Source organism: Chiloscyllium plagiosum, unplaced genomic scaffold (genome assembly GCF_037043375.1).
Source record: "Chiloscyllium plagiosum isolate Xiang-an unplaced genomic scaffold, Cpla_swu_hap1 HiC_scaffold_53Y, whole genome shotgun sequence".
Taxonomy (NCBI): domain Eukaryota; kingdom Metazoa; phylum Chordata; class Chondrichthyes; order Orectolobiformes; family Hemiscylliidae; genus Chiloscyllium; species Chiloscyllium plagiosum.
In genome coordinates, this window is record NW_028270192.1 from 11,876,673 (window position 1) to 11,895,609 (window position 18,937).

At 56.9% G+C, this 18,937-nt stretch overlaps 1 protein-coding gene across 2 annotated transcripts in view; it reads left to right on the forward strand.

Annotated features, from left to right (window-relative positions):
- The window catches only part of LOC148134627 (kinesin heavy chain-like), a 64,449-nt gene extending 45,815 nt beyond the window's left edge, over positions 1 to 18,634 (forward strand). For both annotated transcript variants that reach the window (XM_087985663.1, XM_087985664.1), the window contains exon 9: positions 18,425 to 18,634. In XM_087985663.1, coding sequence (XP_087841789.1) covers positions 18,425 to 18,496 — 72 coding nt within the window. In that variant the 3' untranslated portion in view covers positions 18,497 to 18,634. The remainder of the gene's footprint in view (positions 1 to 18,424) is intronic.
- The last annotated feature ends 303 nt before the right edge of the window (positions 18,635 to 18,937 follow it).

Here is an 18,937-nt window from a genome sequence, read left to right on the forward strand (position 1 = left end):
GGTGGGATTGGCCGTGCTAAATTGTCCCGTAGTACCCAGGGATGTAGGTTGGGGTGGATTGGCCGTGCTAAATTGTCCCCGTAGTGTACAGGGATGATAGGTTAGGGTGGATTGGCCGTGCTAAATTGTCCCCGTAGTACCCAGGGATGTAGGTTAGGGTGGATTGGCCGTGCTAAACTGTCCCCGTAGTGTACAGGGATGTGCAGGTTAGGGTGGGATTGGCCGTGCTAAATTGTCCTGTAGTGCCCACGGATGTGCAAGTTTGGTTGGGATTGGCCGTGCTAAATTGTCCCGTAGTGCCCAGGGATGTGCAGGTTAGGGTGGATCAGCCGTGCTAAATTGTCCCCGTAGTGCCCAGGGATGTGCAGGTTAGGGTGGGATTGGCCGTGCTAAATTGTCCCATAGTGCCCAGGGGTGTGCAGGTTAGGGTGAGATTGGCCGTGCTAAATTGTCCCTTAGTGCCCAGGGATGTGCAGGTTAGGGTGGGATTGGCCGTGCTAAATTGTCCCGTAGTGCCCAGGGAAGTGCAGGTTAGGGTGGGATTGGCCGTGCTAAATTGTCCCTGTAGTGCCCAGGGATGTGCAGGTTAGGGTGGATTGGCCGTGCTAAATTGTCCCGTAGTGCCCAGGGATGTGCAGGTTAGGGTGGATTGGCCGTGTTAAATTGTCCCCGTAGTGCCCAGGGATGTGCAGGTTACGGTGGGATTGGCCGTGCTAAATTGTCCCATAGTGCCCAAGGGTGTGCAGATTAGGGTGGGATTGGCCGTGCTAAATTGTCCCCGTAGTGCCCAGGGATGTGTAGGTTAGGGTGGGATTGGCCGTGCTAAATTGTCCCCGTAGTGCCCAGGGATGTGCAGGTTAGGGTGGATTGGCTGTTCTAAATTGTCCCGTAGTGCCCAGGGATGTGCAGGTTACGGTGGGATTGGCCGTGCTAAATTGTCCCATAGTGCCCAGGGGTGTGCAGATTAGGGTGGGATTGGCCATGCTAAATTGTCCCGTAGTGCCCAGGGATGTGCAGGTTAGGGTGGGATTGGCCGTGCGAAATTGTCCCGTAGTGCCCAGGGATGTGCAGGTTAGGGTGGATTGGCTGAGCTAAATTGTCCCATAGTGCCCAGGGCTGTGCAGGTTAGGGTGGGATTGGCCGTGCTAAATTGTCCCCGTAGTGCCCAGGGATGTGTAGGTTAGGGAGGATTGGCCGTGCTAAATTGTCCCCATAGTGCCCAGGGACTTGTAGGTTAGGGTGGGATTGGCCATGCTAAATTGTCCCGTAGTGCCCAGGGATGTGCAGGTTAGGGTGGGATTGGCTGTGCTAAATTGTCCCCGTAGTGCCCAGGGATGTGCAGGTTAGGGTGGGATTGGCCATGCTAAATTGTCCCCGTAGTGCCCAGGGATGTGCAGGTTAGGGTGGGATTGGCCGTGCTAAATTGTCCCGTAGTGCCCAGAGTTGTGCAGGTTAGGGTGGGATTGGCCGTGCTAAATTGTCCCGTAGTACCCAAGGATGTAGGTTAGGGTGGATTGGCCGTGCTAAATTGTCCCCGTAGTGTACAGGGATGTGCAGGTTAGGGTGGATTGGCCGTGCTAAATTGTCCCCGTAGTGCCCAGGGATGTGCAGGTTAGGGTGGGATTGGCCATGCTAAATTGTCCCGTAGTGTACAGGGATGTGCAGGTTACGGTGGGATTGGCCGTGCTAAATTGTCCCGTAGTGCCCAGGGATGTGCAGGTTAGGGTGGGATTGGCCGTGCTAAATTGTCCCGTAGTGCCCAGGGATGTGCAGGTTAGGGTGGGATTGGCCGTGCTAAATTGTCCCGTAGTGCCCAGGGATGTGCAGGTTAGGGTGGGATTGGCCATGCTAAATTGTCCCCGTAGTGCCCAGGGATGTGCAGGTTAGGGTGGATTGGCTGAGCTAAATTGTCCCATAGTGCCCAGGGGTGTGCAGGTTAGGGTGGGATTGGCCGTGCTAAATTGACCCGTAGTGCCCAGGGATGTGCAGGTTAGGGTGGGATTGGCCGTGCTAAATTGTCCCGTAGTGCCCAGAGTTGTGCAGGTTAGGGTGGGATTGGCCGTGCTAAATTGTCCCGTAGTACCCAAGGATGTAGGTTAGGGTGGATTGGCCGTGCTAAATTGTCCCCGTAGTGTACAGGGATGTGCAGGTTAGGGTGGATTGGCCGTGCTAAATTGTCCCCGTAGTACCCAGGGATGTAGGTTAGGGTGGATTGGCCGTGCTAAACTGTCCCCGTAGTGTACAGGGATGTGCGGGTTAGGGTGGGATCGGCGGAGCTAAATTGTCCCCGTCGTGCCCAGGGATGTGCAGGTTAGGGTGGGATTGGCCGTGCTAAATTGTCCTGTAGTGCCCACGGATGTGCAGGTTTGGTTGGGATTGGCCGTGCTAAATTGTCCCGTAGTGCCCAGGGATGTGCAGGTTAGGGTGGGATTGGCCGTGCTAAATTGTCCCCGTAGTGCCCAGGGACGTACAGGTTAGGGTGGGATTGGCCGTGCTAAATTGTCCCCGTAGTGCCCAGGGACGTACAGGTTAGGGTGGGATTGGCCGTGCTAAATTGTCCCGTAGTGCCCAGGGATGTCCAGGTTAGGGTGGATTGGCCCCGTGCTAAATTGTCCCGTAGTGCCCAGGGATGTGCAGGTTAGGGTGGATTGGCCGTGCTAAATTGTCCCCGTAGTGCCCAGGGATGTGCAGGTTAGGGTGGGATTGGCCGTGCTAAATTGTCCCCGTAGTGCCCAGGGATGTGCAGGTTAGGGTGGATTGGCCGTGCTAAATTGTCCCATAGTGCCCAGGGGTGTGCAGGTTAGGGTGAGATTGGCCGTGCTAAATTGTCCCGTAGTGCCCAGGGATGTGCAGGTGAGGGTGGGATTGGCCGTGCTAAATTGTCCCTGTAGTGCCCAGGGATGTGCAGGTTAGGGTGGATTGGCCGTGCTAAATTGTCCCCGTAGTGCCCAGGGATGTGCAGGTTAGGGTGGGATTGGCCGTGCTAAATTGTCCCCGTAGTGCCCAGGGCTGTGCAGGTTACGGTGGGATTGGCCGTGCTAAATTGTCCCGTAGTGCCCAGGGATGTGCAGGTTAGGGTGGATTGGCCGTGCTAAATTGTCCCCGTAGTGCCCAGGGCTGTGCAGGTTACGGTGGGATTGGCCGTGCTAAATTGTCCCTGTAGTGCCCAGGGGTGTGCAGATTAGGGTGGGATTGGCCGTGCTAAATTGTCCCGTAGTGCCCAGGAAAGTGCAGGTTAGGGTGGGATTGGCCGTGCTAAATTGTCCCGTAGTGCCCAGGGATGTGCAGGTTACGGTGGGAGTGGCCGTGCTAAATTGTCCCATAGTGCCCAGGGGTGTGCAGATTAGGGTGGGATTGGCCGTGCTAAATTGTCCTGTAGTGCCCAGGGATGTGCAGGTTAGGGTGGATTGGCCGTGCTAAATTGTCCCGTAGTGCCCAGGGATGTGCAGGTTAGGGTGGGATTGGCCGTGCTAAATTGTCCCGTAGTGCCCAGGGATGTGCAGGTTAGGGTGGGATTGGCCGTGCTAAATTGTCCCGTAGTGCCCAGGGATGTGCAGGTTAGGGTGGGATTGGCCGTGCTAAATTGTCCCGTAGTGCCCAGGGATGTGCAGGTTAGGGTGGGATTGGCCGTGCTAAATTGTCCCCGTAGTGCCCAGGGATGTGCAGGTTAGGGTGGGATTGGCCGTGCTAAATTGTCCCCGTAGTGCCCAGGGCTGTGCAGGTTACGGTGGGATTGGCCGTGCTAAATTGTCCCCGTAGTGCCCAGGGATGTGCAGGTTAGGGTGGGATTGGCTGTGCTAAATTGTCCCGTAGTGCCCAGGGATGTGCAGGTTAGGGTGGGATTGGCCGTGCTAAATTGTCCCGTAGTGCCCAGGGATGTGCAGGTTAGGGTGGGGATTGCCCGTGCTAAATTGTCCCGTAGTGCCCAGGGATGTGCAGGTTAGGGTGGGGATTGCCCGTGCTAAATTGTCCCGTAGTGCCCAGGGATGTGCAGGTTACGGTGGGAGTGGCCGTGCTAAATTGTCCCATAGTGCCCAGGGGTGTGCAGATTAGGGTGGGATTGGCCGTGCTAAATTGTCCTGTAGTGCCCAGGGATGTGCAGGTTAGGGTGGGATTGGCCATGTTAAATTGTCCCGTAGTGCCCAGGGATGTGCAGGTTAGGGTGGGATTGGCCGTGCTAAATTGTCCCGTAGTGCCCAGGGATGTGCAGGTTAGGGTGGGATTTGCCGTGCTAAATTGTCCCGTCGTGCCCAGTGATGTGCAGGTTAGGGTGGGATTGGCCGTGCTAAATTGTCCCATAGTGCCCAGGGATGTGCAGGTTAGGGTGGGATTGGCCGTGCTAAATTCTCCTGTAGTGACCAGGGATGTGCAGGTTAGGGTGGGATTGGCCGTGCTAAATTGTCCCCGTAGTGCCCAGGGATGTGCAGGTTAGGGTGGGATTGGCCGTGCAAAATTGTCCTGGAGTGCCCAGGGATGTGCAGGTTAGGGTGGGATTGGCCGTGCTAAATTGTCCCCGTAGTGCCCAGGGATGTGCAGGTTAGGGTGGGATTGGCCGTGCTAAATTGTCCCGTAGTGCCCAGAGTTGTGCAGGTTAGGGTGGGATGGGCCGTGCTAAATTGTCCCATAGTGCCCAGGGATGTGCAGGTTAGGGTGGGATTGGCCGTGCTAAATTGTCCCGTAGTGCCCAGAGTTGTGCAGGTTAGGGTGGGATGGGCCGTGCTAAATTGTCCCGTAGTACCCAGGGATGTAGGTTCGGGTGGAATGGCCGTGCTAAATTGTCCCCGTATTGTACAGGGATGTGCAGGTTAGGGTGGATTGGCCGTGCTAAATTGTTCCGTAGTACCCAGGGATGTAGGTTAGGGTGGATTGGCCGTGCTAAACTGTCCCCGTAGTGTACAGGGATGTGCAGGTTAGGGTGAGATTGGCCGTGCTAAATTGTCCCTGTAGTGCCCAGGGATGTGTAGGTTAGGGTGGGATTGGCCGTGCTAAATTGTCCCCGTAGTGCCCGGGGATTTGCAGGTTAGGGTGGGATTGGCCATGTACATTGTCCCATAGTGCCCAGGGATGTACAGGTTAGGGTGGGATTGGCCATGCTAAATTGTCCCCGTAGTGCCCAGGGATGTGTAGGTTAGGGTGGGATTGGCCGTGCTAAATTGTCCCGTAGTGCCCAGGGATGTGCAGGTTTGGTTGGGATTGGCCGTGCTAAATTGTCCTGTAGTGCCCAGGGATGTGCAGGTTAGGGTGGGATTGGCCGTGCTAAATTGTCCTGTAGTGCCCAGGGATGTGCAGGTTAGGGTGGGATTGGCCGTGCTAAATTGTCCCCGTAGTGCCCAGGGATGTGCAGGTTAGGGTGGGATTGGCCGTGCTAAATTATCCCGTGGTGCCCAGGGATGTGCAGGTTAGGGTGGGATTGTCCGTGCTAAATTGTCCTGTGGTGCCCAGGGATGTGCAGGTTAGGGTGGGATTGGCCGTGCTAAATTGTCCCGTAGTGTACAGGGATGTGCAGGTTACGGTGGGATTGGCCGTGCTAAATTGTCCCATAGTGCCCAGGAATGTGCAGGTTCGGGTGGGATTGGCCGTGTTAAATGTCCCCGTAGTGCCCAGGGATGTGCAGGTTAGGGTGGATTGGCTGAGCTAAATTGTCCCATAGTGCCCAGGGGTGTGCAGGTTAGGGTGGGATTGGCCGTGCTAAATTGTCCCCGTAGTGCCCAGGGATGTGCAGGTTAGGGTGGATTGGCTGAGCTAAATTGTCCCATAGTGCCCAGGGATGTGCAGGTTAGGGTGGATTGGCTGAGCTAAATTGTCCCATAGTGCCCAGGGATGTGTAGGTTAGGGTGGGATTGGCCGTGCTAAATTGTCCCGTAGTGCCCAGGGATGTGCAGGTTAGGGTGGGTTGGCTGAGCTAAATTGTCCCATAGTGCCCAGGGGTGTGCAGGTTAGGGTGGGATTGGCCGTGCTAAATTGTCCCATAGTGCCCAGGGATGTGCAGGTTAGGGTGGGATTGGCCGTGCTAAATTGACCCGTAGTGCCCAGGGATGTGCAGGTTAGGGTGGGATTGGCCGTGCTAAATTGTCCCGTAGTGCCCAGAGTTGTGCAGGTTAGGGTGGGATTGGCCGTGCTAAATTGTCCCGTAGTACCCAGGGATGTAGGTTAGGGTGGATTGGCCGTGCTAAATTGTCCCCGTAGTGTACAGGGATGTGCAGGTTAGGGTGGATTGGCCGTGCTAAATTGTCCCCGTAGTACCCAGGGATGTAGGTTAGGGTGGATTGGCCGTGCTAAACTGTCCACGTAGTGTACAGGGATGTGCGGGTTAGGGTGGGATCGGCGGAGCTAAATTGTCCCCGTCGTGCCCAGGGATGTGCAGGTTAGGGTGGGATTGGCCGTGCTAAATTGTCCTGTAGTGCCCACGGATGTGCAGGTTTGGTTGGGATTGGCCATGCTAAATTGTCCCGTAGTGCCCAGGGATGTGCAGGTTAGGGTGGATTGGCCATGCTAAATTGTCCCCGTAGTGCCCAGGGATGTGCAGGTTAGGGTGGATTGGCCGTGCTAAATTGTCCCGTAGTGCCCAGGGATGTGCAGGTTAGGGTGGGATTGGGCGTGCTAAATTGTCCCGTAGTGCCCAGGGATGTGCAGGTTAGGGTGGGATTGGCCGTGCTAAATTGTCCTGTAGTGCCCAGGGATGTGCAGGTTAGGGTGGGATTGGCCAGGCTAAATTGTCCCGTAGTGCCCAGGGATGTGCAGGTTAGGGTGGGATTGGCCGTGCTAAATTGTCCCCGTAGTGCCCAGGGATGTGCAGGTTAGGGTGGGATTGGCCATGCTAAATTGTCCCGTAGTGCCGAGGGATGTGCAGGTTAGGGTGGATTGGCCGTGCTAAATTGTCCCATAGTGCCCAGGGGTGTGCAGGTTAGGGTGAGATTGGCCGTGCTAAATTGTCCCGTAGTGCCCAGGGATGTGCAGGTTAGGGTGGGATTGGCCGTGCTAAATTGTCCCGTAGTGCCCAGGGATGTGCAGGTTAGGGTGGGATTGGCCGTGCTAAATTGTCCCTGTAGTGCCCAGGGATGTGCAGGTTAGGGTGGATTGGCCGTGCTAAATTGTCCCCGTAGTGCCCAGGGATGTGCAGGTTAGGGTGGGATTGGCCGTGCTAAATTGTCCCCGTAGTGCCCAGGGCTGTGCAGGTTACGGTGGGATTGGCTGTGCTAAATTGTCCCATAGTGCCCAGGGGTGTGCAGATTAGGGTGGGATTGGCCGTGCTAAATTGTCCCCGTAGTGCCCAGGGATGTGTAGGTTAGGGTGGATTGGCTGTGCTAAATTGTCCCGTAGTGCCCAGGGATGTGCAGGTTACGGTGGGAGTGGCCGTGCTAAATTGTCCCATAGTGCCCAGGGGTGTGCAGATTAGGGTGGGATTGGCCGTGCTAAATTGTCCTGTAGTGCCCAGGGATGTGCAGGTTAGGGTGGGATTGGCCGTGCTAAATTGTCCTGTAGTGCCCAGGGATGTACAGGTTAGGGTGGGATTGGCCGTGCTAAATTGTCCCGTAGTGCCCAGGGATGTGCAGGTTAGGGTGGGATTGGCCGTGCTAAATTGTCCCGTCGTGCCCAGGGATGTGCAGGTTAGGGTGGATTGGCTGAGCTAAATTGTCCCATAGTGCCCAGGGGTGTGCAGGTTAGGGTGGGATTGGCCGTGCTAAATTGTCCCATAGTGCCCAGGGGTGTGCAGGTTAGGGTGGGATTGGCCGTGCTAAATTGTCCTGTAGTGCCCAGGGATGTGCAGGTTAGGGTGGGATTGGCCGTGCTAAATTGTCCTGGAGTGCCCAGGGATGTGCAGGTTAGGGTGGGATTGGCCGTGCTAAATTGTCCCCGTAGTGCCCAGGGCTGTGCAGGTTACGGTGGGATTGGCCGTGCTAAATTGTCCCCGTAGTGCCCAGGGATGTGCAGGTTAGGGTGGGATTGGCTGTGCTAAATTGTCCCGTAGTGCCCAGGGATGTGCAGGTTAGGGTGGGATTGGCCGTGCTAAATTGTCCCGTAGTGCCCAGGGATGTGCAGGTTAGGGTGGGGATTGCCCGTGCTAAATTGTCCCGTAGTGCCCAGGGATGTGCAGGTTAGGGTGGGGATTGCCCGTGCTAAATTGTCCCGTAGTGCCCAGGGATGTGCAGGTTACGGTGGGAGTGGCCGTGCTAAATTGTCCCATAGTGCCCAGGGGTGTGCAGATTAGGGTGGGATTGGCCGTGCTAAATTGTCCTGTAGTGCCCAGGGATGTGCAGGTTAGGGTGGGATTGGCCATGTTAAATTGTCCCGTAGTGCCCAGGGATGTGCAGGTTAGGGTGGGATTGGCCGTGCTAAATTGTCCCGTAGTGCCCAGGGATGTGCAGGTTAGGGTGGGATTTGCCGTGCTAAATTGTCCCGTCGTGCCCAGTGATGTGCAGGTTAGGGTGGGATTGGCCGTGCTAAATTGTCCCATAGTGCCCAGGGATGTGCAGGTTAGGGTGGGATTGGCCGTGCTAAATTCTCCTGTAGTGACCAGGGATGTGCAGGTTAGGGTGGGATTGGCCGTGCTAAATTGTCCCCGTAGTGCCCAGGGATGTGCAGGTTAGGGTGGGATTGGCCGTGCAAAATTGTCCTGGAGTGCCCAGGGATGTGCAGGTTAGGGTGGGATTGGCCGTGCTAAATTGTCCCCGTAGTGCCCAGGGATGTGCAGGTTAGGGTGGGATTGGCCGTGCTAAATTGTCCCGTAGTGCCCAGAGTTGTGCAGGTTAGGGTGGGATGGGCCGTGCTAAATTGTCCCATAGTGCCCAGGGATGTGCAGGTTAGGGTGGGATTGGCCGTGCTAAATTGTCCCGTAGTGCCCAGAGTTGTGCAGGTTAGGGTGGGATGGGCCGTGCTAAATTGTCCCGTAGTACCCAGGGATGTAGGTTCGGGTGGAATGGCCGTGCTAAATTGTCCCCGTATTGTACAGGGATGTGCAGGTTAGGGTGGATTGGCCGTGCTAAATTGTTCCGTAGTACCCAGGGATGTAGGTTAGGGTGGATTGGCCGTGCTAAACTGTCCCCGTAGTGTACAGGGATGTGCAGGTTAGGGTGAGATTGGCCGTGCTAAATTGTCCCTGTAGTGCCCAGGGATGTGTAGGTTAGGGTGGGATTGGCCGTGCTAAATTGTCCCCGTAGTGCCCGGGGATTTGCAGGTTAGGGTGGGATTGGCCATGTACATTGTCCCATAGTGCCCAGGGATGTACAGGTTAGGGTGGGATTGGCCATGCTAAATTGTCCCCGTAGTGCCCAGGGATGTGTAGGTTAGGGTGGGATTGGCCGTGCTAAATTGTCCCGTAGTGCCCAGGGATGTGCAGGTTTGGTTGGGATTGGCCGTGCTAAATTGTCCTGTAGTGCCCAGGGATGTGCAGGTTAGGGTGGGATTGGCCGTGCTAAATTGTCCTGTAGTGCCCAGGGATGTGCAGGTTAGGGTGGGATTGGCCGTGCTAAATTGTCCCCGTAGTGCCCAGGGATGTGCAGGTTAGGGTGGGATTGGCCGTGCTAAATTATCCCGTGGTGCCCAGGGATGTGCAGGTTAGGGTGGGATTGTCCGTGCTAAATTGTCCTGTGGTGCCCAGGGATGTGCAGGTTAGGGTGGGATTGGCCGTGCTAAATTGTCCCGTAGTGTACAGGGATGTGCAGGTTACGGTGGGATTGGCCGTGCTAAATTGTCCCATAGTGCCCAGGAATGTGCAGGTTCGGGTGGGATTGGCCGTGTTAAATGTCCCCGTAGTGCCCAGGGATGTGCAGGTTAGGGTGGATTGGCTGAGCTAAATTGTCCCATAGTGCCCAGGGGTGTGCAGGTTAGGGTGGGATTGGCCGTGCTAAATTGTCCCCGTAGTGCCCAGGGATGTGCAGGTGAGGGTGGATTGGCTGAGCTAAATTGTCCCATAGTGCCCAGGGATGTGCAGGTTAGGGTGGATTGGCTGAGCTAAATTGTCCCATAGTGCCCAGGGATGTGTAGGTTAGGGTGGGATTGGCCGTGCTAAATTGTCCCGTAGTGCCCAGGGATGTGCAGGTTAGGGTGGGTTGGCTGAGCTAAATTGTCCCATAGTGCCCAGGGGTGTGCAGGTTAGGGTGGGATTGGCCGTGCTAAATTGTCCCATAGTGCCCAGGGATGTGCAGGTTAGGGTGGGATTGGCCGTGCTAAATTGACCCGTAGTGCCCAGGGATGTGCAGGTTAGGGTGGGATTGGCCGTGCTAAATTGTCCCGTAGTGCCCAGAGTTGTGCAGGTTAGGGTGGGATTGGCCATGCTAAATTGTCCCGTAGTACCCAGGGATGTAGGTTAGGGTGGATTGGCCGTGCTAAATTGTCCCCGTAGTGTACAGGGATGTGCAGGTTAGGGTGGATTGGCCGTGCTAAATTGTCCCCGTAGTACCCAGGGATGTAGGTTAGGGTGGATTGGCCGTGCTAAACTGTCCACGTAGTGTACAGGGATGTGCGGGTTAGGGTGGGATCGGCGGAGCTAAATTGTCCCCGTCGTGCCCAGGGATGTGCAGGTTAGGGTGGGATTGGCCGTGCTAAATTGTCCTGTAGTGCCCACGGATGTGCAGGTTTGGTTGGGATTGGCCATGCTAAATTGTCCCGTAGTGCCCAGGGATGTGCAGGTTAGGGTGGATTGGCCATGCTAAATTGTCCCCGTAGTGCCCAGGGATGTGCAGGTTAGGGTGGATTGGCCGTGCTAAATTGTCCCGTAGTGCCCAGGGATGTGCAGGTTAGGGTGGGATTGGGCGTGCTAAATTGTCCCGTAGTGCCCAGGGATGTGCAGGTTAGGGTGGGATTGGCCGTGCTAAATTGTCCTGTAGTGCCCAGGGATGTGCAGGTTAGGGTGGGATTGGCCAGGCTAAATTGTCCCGTAGTGCCCAGGGATGTGCAGGTTAGGGTGGGATTGGCCGTGCTAAATTGTCCCCGTAGTGCCCAGGGATGTGCAGGTTAGGGTGGGATTGGCCATGCTAAATTGTCCCGTAGTGCCGAGGGATGTGCAGGTTAGGGTGGATTGGCCGTGCTAAATTGTCCCATAGTGCCCAGGGGTGTGCAGGTTAGGGTGAGATTGGCCGTGCTAAATTGTCCCGTAGTGCCCAGGGATGTGCAGGTTAGGGTGGGATTGGCCGTGCTAAATTGTCCCGTAGTGCCCAGGGATGTGCAGGTTAGGGTGGGATTGGCCGTGCTAAATTGTCCCTGTAGTGCCCAGGGATGTGCAGGTTAGGGTGGATTGGCCGTGCTAAATTGTCCCCGTAGTGCCCAGGGATGTGCAGGTTAGGGTGGGATTGGCCGTGCTAAATTGTCCCCGTAGTGCCCAGGGCTGTGCAGGTTACGGTGGGATTGGCTGTGCTAAATTGTCCCATAGTGCCCAGGGGTGTGCAGATTAGGGTGGGATTGGCCGTGCTAAATTGTCCCCGTAGTGCCCAGGGATGTGTAGGTTAGGGTGGATTGGCTGTGCTAAATTGTCCCGTAGTGCCCAGGGATGTGCAGGTTACGGTGGGAGTGGCCGTGCTAAATTGTCCCATAGTGCCCAGGGGTGTGCAGATTAGGGTGGGATTGGCCGTGCTAAATTGTCCTGTAGTGCCCAGGGATGTGCAGGTTAGGGTGGGATTGGCCGTGCTAAATTGTCCTGTAGTGCCCAGGGATGTACAGGTTAGGGTGGGATTGGCCGTGCTAAATTGTCCCGTAGTGCCCAGGGATGTGCAGGTTAGGGTGGGATTGGCCGTGCTAAATTGTCCCGTCGTGCCCAGGGATGTGCAGGTTAGGGTGGATTGGCTGAGCTAAATTGTCCCATAGTGCCCAGGGGTGTGCAGGTTAGGGTGGGATTGGCCGTGCTAAATTGTCCCATAGTGCCCAGGGGTGTGCAGGTTAGGGTGGGATTGGCCGTGCTAAATTGTCCTGTAGTGCCCAGGGATGTGCAGGTTAGGGTGGGATTGGCCGTGCTAAATTGTCCTGGAGTGCCCAGGGATGTGCAGGTTAGGGTGGGATTGGCCGTGCTAAATTGTCCCCGTAGTGCCCAGGGATGTGCAGGTTAGGGTGGGATTGGCCGTGCTAAATTGTCCCGTAGTGCCCAGAGTTGTGCAGGTTAGGGTGGGATGGGCCGTGCTAAATTGTCCCGTAGTACCCAGGGATGTAGGTTAGGGTGGATTGGCCGTGCTAAATTGTCCCCGTAGTGTACAGGGATGTGCAGGTTAGGGTGGATTGGCCGTGCTAAATTGTCCCGTAGTACCCAGGGATGTAGGTTAGGGTGGATTGGCCGTGCTAAACTGTCCCCGTAGTGTGCAGGGATGTGCAGGTTAGGGTGAGATTGGCCGTGCTAAATTGTCCCCGTAGTGCCCAGGGATGTGTAGGTTAGGGTGGGATTGGCCGTGCTAAATTGTCCCCGTAGTGCCCAGGGATGTGCAGGTTAGGGTGGGATTGGCCATGTACATTGTCCCATAGTGCCCAGGGATGTACAGGTTAGGGTGGGATTGGCCGTGCTAAATTGTCCCCGTAGTGCCCAGGGATGTGTAGGTTAGGGTGGGATTGGCCGTGCTAAATTGTCCTGTAGTGCCCAGGGATGTGCAGGTTTGGTTGGGATTGGCCGTGCTAAATTGTCCTGTAGTGCCCAGGGATGTGCAGGTTAGGGTGGGATTGGCCGTGCTAAATTGTCCCCGTAGTGCCCAGGGATGTGCAGGTTAGAGTGGGATTGGCCGTGCTAAATTATCCCGTGGTGCCCAGGGATGTGCAGGTTAGGGTGGGATTGTCCGTGCTAAATTGTCCTGTGGTGCCCAGGGATGTGCAGGTTAGGGTGGGATTGTCCGTGCTAAATTGTCCCCGTAGTGCCCAGGGATGTGCAGGTTAGGGTGGGATTGGCCGTGCTAAATTGTCCCATAGTGCCCAGGGATGTGCAGGTTTGGTTGGGATTGGCCGTGCTAAATTGTCCTGTAGTGCCCAGGGATGTGCAGGTTAGGGTGGGATTGGCCGTGCTAAATTGTCCCGTAGTGCCCAGGGATGTGCAGGTTAGGGTGGGATTGGCCGTGCTAAATTGTCCCCGTAGTGCCCAGGGATGTGCAGGTTAGGGTGGGATTGGCCGTGCTAAATTATCCCGTGGTGCCCAGGGATGTGGAGGTTAGGGTGGGATTGTCCGTGCTAAATTGTCCCGTGGTGCCCAGGGATGTGCAGGTTAGGGTGGGATTGTCCGTGCTAAATTGTCCCTGTCGTGCCCAGGGATGTGCGGGTTAGGGTGGGATTGGCCGTGCTAAATTGTCCCATAGTGCCCAGGGATGTGCAGGTTAGGGTGGGATTGGCCGTGCTAAATTGTCCCGTAGTGCCCAGGGATGTGCAGGTTAGGGTGGGATTGGCCGTGCTAAATTGTCCCCGTAGTGCCCAGGGATGTGCAGGATAGGGTGGGATTGGCCGTGCTAAATTGTCCCGTAGTGCCCAGGGATGTGCAGGTTAGGGTGGGATTGGCCGTGCTAAATTGTCCCCGTAGTGCCCAGGGATGTGCAGGTTAGGGTGGGATTGGCCGTGCTAAATTGTCCCCGTAGTGCCCAGGGATGTGCAGGTTAGGGTGGGATTGGCCGTGCTAAATTGTCCCCGTAGTGCCCAGGGATGTGCGGGTTAGGGTGGGATTGGCCGTGCTAAATTGTCCCCGTAGTGCCCAGGTGGGACTAGATTGGGTTGGGATATCTGGGTCGGCATGGACGAGTTGGGCTGAAGGGTCTGTTTCCTTGCTGTACATCCCTATGACCTCTTCCAACAGGCACCCTCTGTTTGTAAAAAAAAGTTTCCTCTTACATTTCCTTTGAACTTTCCCCCTCTCATCTTAACCCTATGCCCCCTGGCATTTATCACATTTACACCCTGGGAAGTTGACTCAGACTTGCCTCTCTATCCACACCTCCCCAATATTTCTGTCAGGTCCCCCCCCCCCCCCCCAAACCTCCGACACTCTCGTGAAAACAAAGCAACTTTGTCCTTGTAGCTAACACACTCCAAACCAGGCAACATCCTGGTAAGCCTATTCCGCACCCCCTCTAAAGCCTCCACTTCCTTCCTGCAGTTGGGCAAACAGAACTGCACACAAGACCCCAAATGTGGCCTCACTAAAGTCTTCCAGGCCCCCAACCATGGCTTGCCAATTTCTTTACTCAATGGCCTGACTGACAAAGCCATTAGCCAACTTTACCACTTTCAGCGAGCTCTGGGCTTGGACCCCAAGACCCCTCTGTTGGTCAGTGCTCCAATTTACTTGCATTTGGCCTCCCATAATGCATCACCTCACGCTCGGTCATATCCCAAACCCAATCTCGTCCCCACCTGCCAGCACCCGGCCCATATCCCTCCAAACCCTTCCTATTCATGTACCCATCCAAATGCCTCTTAAATGTTGTAATTGTACCAGCCTCCACCACATTCTCTGGCAGCTCATTCCATACACGTACCACCCTCTGGGTGAAAAAGTTGCCCCTTGGGTCTCTTTTATATCTTTCCCCTCTCACCCTAAACCTATGCCCCTCTAGTTCTGGACTCCCCCACCCCAGGGAAAAGACTTTGCCTATTTATCCTATCCATGTCCCACATTATTTTGTAAACCTCTATAAGGTCACCCCTCAGCCTCCGACGCTCCAGGGAAAACAGCCCCAGCCTGTCCAGCCTCTCCCTGTAGCTCAGACCCTCCAACCCTGGCAACATCCTTGTAAATCTTTTCTGAACCCTTTCAAGTTTCACAACATCTTTCCGATAGGAAGGAGACCAGAATTGCACACAATATTCCAACAGTGGCCCCTAACCAATTCCTGTACAGCAGCAACATGACCTCCCAACTCCTGTACTCAATACTCTGACCAATAAAGGAAAGCATACCAAACGCCTCCTTCACCATCCTATCTACCTGCGACTCCACTTTCAAGGAGCTATGAACCTGCACTCCAAGGTCTCTTTGTTCAGCAACACTCCCTAGGACCTTACCATTAAGTGTATAAGTCCTGCTAAGATTTGCTTTCCCAAAATGCAGCACCTCGCATTTATCTGAATTAAACTCCATCTGCCACTTCTCAGCCCATTGGCCCATCTGGTCCAGATCCTGTTGTAATCTGAGGTAACCCTCTTCGCTGTCCACTACACCTCCAATTGTGGTGTCATCTGCAAACTTACTAACTGTACCTCTTATGCTCACATCCAAATCATTTATGTAAATGACAAAAAGTAGAGGACCCAGCACTGATCCTTGTGGCACTCCACTGGTCACAGGCCTCCAGTCTGAAAAACAACCCTCCAACACCATCCTCTGTCTTCTACCTTTGAGCCAGTTCTGTATCCAAATGGCTAGTTCTCCCTGTATTCCATGAGATCTAACCTTGCTAATCAGTCTCCCCTGGGGAACCTTGTCGAACGCCTTACTGAAGTCCATATAGATCACATCTACCGCTCTGCCCTCATCAATCCTCTTTGTTACTTCCTCAAAAAAACTCAATCAAGTTTGTGAGACATGATTTCCCCACACACAAAGCCACGTTTGTTCAAATTAAACTCCATCTGCCATTTCACCACCCAACTTTCCGACTGATCTATATTCAACTGATAACCTTCCTGTCCACCCACAACTCCACCAACATTTGTGTTGTATGCAAACTTACTAATTAGACAAACAAAGAACAAAGAAGCTTTACAGCCCAGGAACAGGCCCTTCGGCCCCTCCAAGCCTGAGCCGATCCACGTCCACTGTCTAAACCTGTCGCCCAATTCCTAAGCATCTGTGTCCCTCTGCTCCCCACCTCCTCGTGCATCTGTCCAGACGCATCTTAAATGAATCTACCGTGCCTGCCTCAACCACCTCTGCTGGCAACGCGTTCCAGACGCCCACCACCCTCTGTGTGTGAGGTACTTGCCGCGTGTATCCCCCTTAAACTTTCCACCTCTCACCTTGAAAGCATGACCTCTCGTTACTGAATCCCTCGCCCTGGGGAAAAGCTTGTCTCTACCCGCCCTGTCTGTACCCTTCATGATTTTGTAAAGGGCCTTTGCTTTAGGTTCGGAACGGCGACGAGCCGCTGACTCAACAAACTGCCTTCTTCTTCCTCCTAATTAAACACCCCAAATACCTGGCCCTCCCTCCTCTCTACCCCTCCGACCTCACTCCGCCCCCTCCCCCCCCTCACTACCCCCTTCATCCCCCTACTACCCCCTTCTCCCTCCCTATTCTCTGCCCCTCCGACCACAATCCGCACCCTCCCCCCCTCACTACCCCCTTCATCCCCCTCACTACCCCTTCTCCCTCCCTCCTCTCTACCCCTCCGACCTCACTCCGCCCCCTCCCCCCCTCACTACCCCCTTCATCCCCCTCACTACCCCCTTCTCCCTCCCTCCTTTCTACCCCTCCGACCTCACTCCGCCCCCTCCCCCCCTCACTACCCCTTCATCCCCCTCACTACCCCCTTCTCCCTCCCTATTCTCTGCCCCTCCGACCACAATCCGCACCCTCCCCCCTCACTACCCCCTTCATCCCCCTCACTACCCCTTCTCCCTCCCTCCTCTCTACCCCTCCGACCTCACTCCGCCCCCTCCCCCCCTCACTACCCCCTTCATCCCCCTCACTACCCCCTTCTCCCTCCCTCCTCTCTACCCCTCCGACCTCACTCTGCCCCCTCCCCCCCTCACTACCCCCTTCATCCCCCTCACTACCCCCTTCTCCCTCCCTATTCTCTGCCCCTCCGACCACAATCCGCCCCCTCCCCCCCTCACTACCCCCTTCATCCCCCTCACTACCCCCTTCTCCCTCCCTCCTCTCTACCCCTCCGACCTCACTCCGCCCCCTCCCCCCTCACTACCCCCCTTCTCCCTCCCTCCTCTCTACCCCTCCGACCTCACTCCGCCCCTCCCCCCCTCACTACCCCCTTCATCCCCCTCACTACCCCCTTCTCCCTCCCTCCCTCCCCCTCTCTACCCCTCCGACCTCACTCCGCCCCTCCCCCCCTCACTACCCCCTTCATCCCCCTCACTACCCCCTTCTCCCTCCCTCCTCTCTACCCCTCCGACCTCACTCCTCCCCCTCACTACTCCCTTCATCCCCCTCACTACCCCTTCTCCCTCCCTCCCTCCTCTCTACCCCTCCGAACTCACTCCGCCCCCTCACTACCCCCCTTCATCCCCTCACTACCTCCTTCTCCCTCCCTCCCTCCTCTCTACCCCTCCGACCTCACTCCGCCCCCTCCCCCACTCCTCCCCCTCATTATCCCCTTCATCACCCTCACTATCCGCTTCTCCCTCCCTCCTCTCTAACCCTCCGACCTCACTCTGCTCCCTCCCCCACTCCCCCCCCCTCACTACCCCCTTCATCACCCTCACTACCCCCTTCTCCCTCCCTCCTCTTTACCCCTCCGACCTCACTCTGGCCCCTCCCCCACTCCTCCCCCTCACTACCCCCTTCTCCCACCCTTCCTCCCTCCTCTCTACCCCTCCGAACTCACTCCGGCCCCTCCCCCACTCCTCCCCCTCACTACCCCCTTCATCACATTCTCCCCACTGTGTCCTTCCCCTCTCCCTCCCTGTCTTTCCCCTCTCCCTCCCTTGCTCCCTCTCTCCCTCCATCGCTCCCTCCCTCGCGTTCTCCCTCGCTCCCTCCCTCCCTCGCTCCGTCCCTCGCTCCCTCCCTCGCTCCCTCCCTCATTTCCTCCCTCCCTCTCTCCCCTCCCTCCCTCTCTCCCCTCACTCCCTCCCTCTCTCCCCTCACTCCCTCCCTCCCACTCTCCCCTCCCTCCCTCTCTCCCCTCCCTCTCTCACCTCCCTCCCTCTCTCCCCTCACTCACTCCCTCCCTCTCTCCCCTCACTCCCTCCCTCTCTCCTCTCCCTCCCTCCCTCTCTCACCTCCCCCTCTCCCCTCCCCCTCTCCCCTCCCCCTCTCCCCTCCCTCGCTCCCCTCCCTCGCTCCCCTCCCTCACTCCCCTCCCTCACTCCCTCCCTCTCTCCCCTCCCTCGCTCCCCTTCCTCACTCCCTCCGTCTCTCCCCTCCCTTGCTCCACTCCCTCCCTCGCCCCTCCCTCCCTCCCCTCCCTCCCTCCCTCTATCCCCTCCCTCCCTCCCTCTATCCCCTCCCTCCCTCCCTCTATCCCCTCCCTCCCTCTCTCCTCTCCCTCCCTCCCTCTCTCCCCTCCCTCCCTCCCCTCACTCCCTCCCTCCCTCTATCCACTCCCTCCCTCTCTCCCCACCCTCTCTCCCCTCCCTCCCTCCCTCTGTCCCCTCCCTCCCTCCCTCTCTCCCCTCCCTCCCTCTCTCCCCTCCCTCCCTCCCTCTCTCCCCTCCCTCCCTCCCTCCCTCTATCCCATCCCTTCCTCTCTCCCCTCCCTCTCTCCCCTCCCTCCCTCCCTCCCTCCCTCTATCCCCTCCCTCCCCTCTCTCCCCTCCCTCCCTCCCTCCGTCCGTCCCTCCCTCCCTCCCACAGCTGGTGCGTGATAATGCAGATCTTCGGTGTGAGCTCCCGAAATTGGAGAAACGGCTTCGAGCTACGGGCTGACCGGGTTAAGGCACTGGAGGGTGCACTGAGGGAGGCCAAGCAGGGGGCGATGAAAGACCGCCAGCGTTACCAACTGGAGGTCGATCGAATCAAGGAGGTCGTCCGCTCGAAAAACACTCCGCGACGTTCACACTCGCCCAGATCGGTGAGTGTCCCCACCCCCACCCACCCCACCGGGCACCGTCCCACCGGGCACTGTCCCACCGGGCACAGTCCCACCGGGCACTGTCCCACCGGGCACTGTCCCACCGGGCACCGTCCCACCCCCACCCACCCCACCGGGCACTGTCCCACCGGGCACCGTCCCACCCCCACCCACCCCACAGGGCACTGTCCCACCGGGCACCGTCCCACCCCCACCCACCCCACAGGGCACCGTCCCACCAGGCACCGTCCCACCGGGCACCGTCCCACCCCCACCCACCCCACAGGGCACCGTCC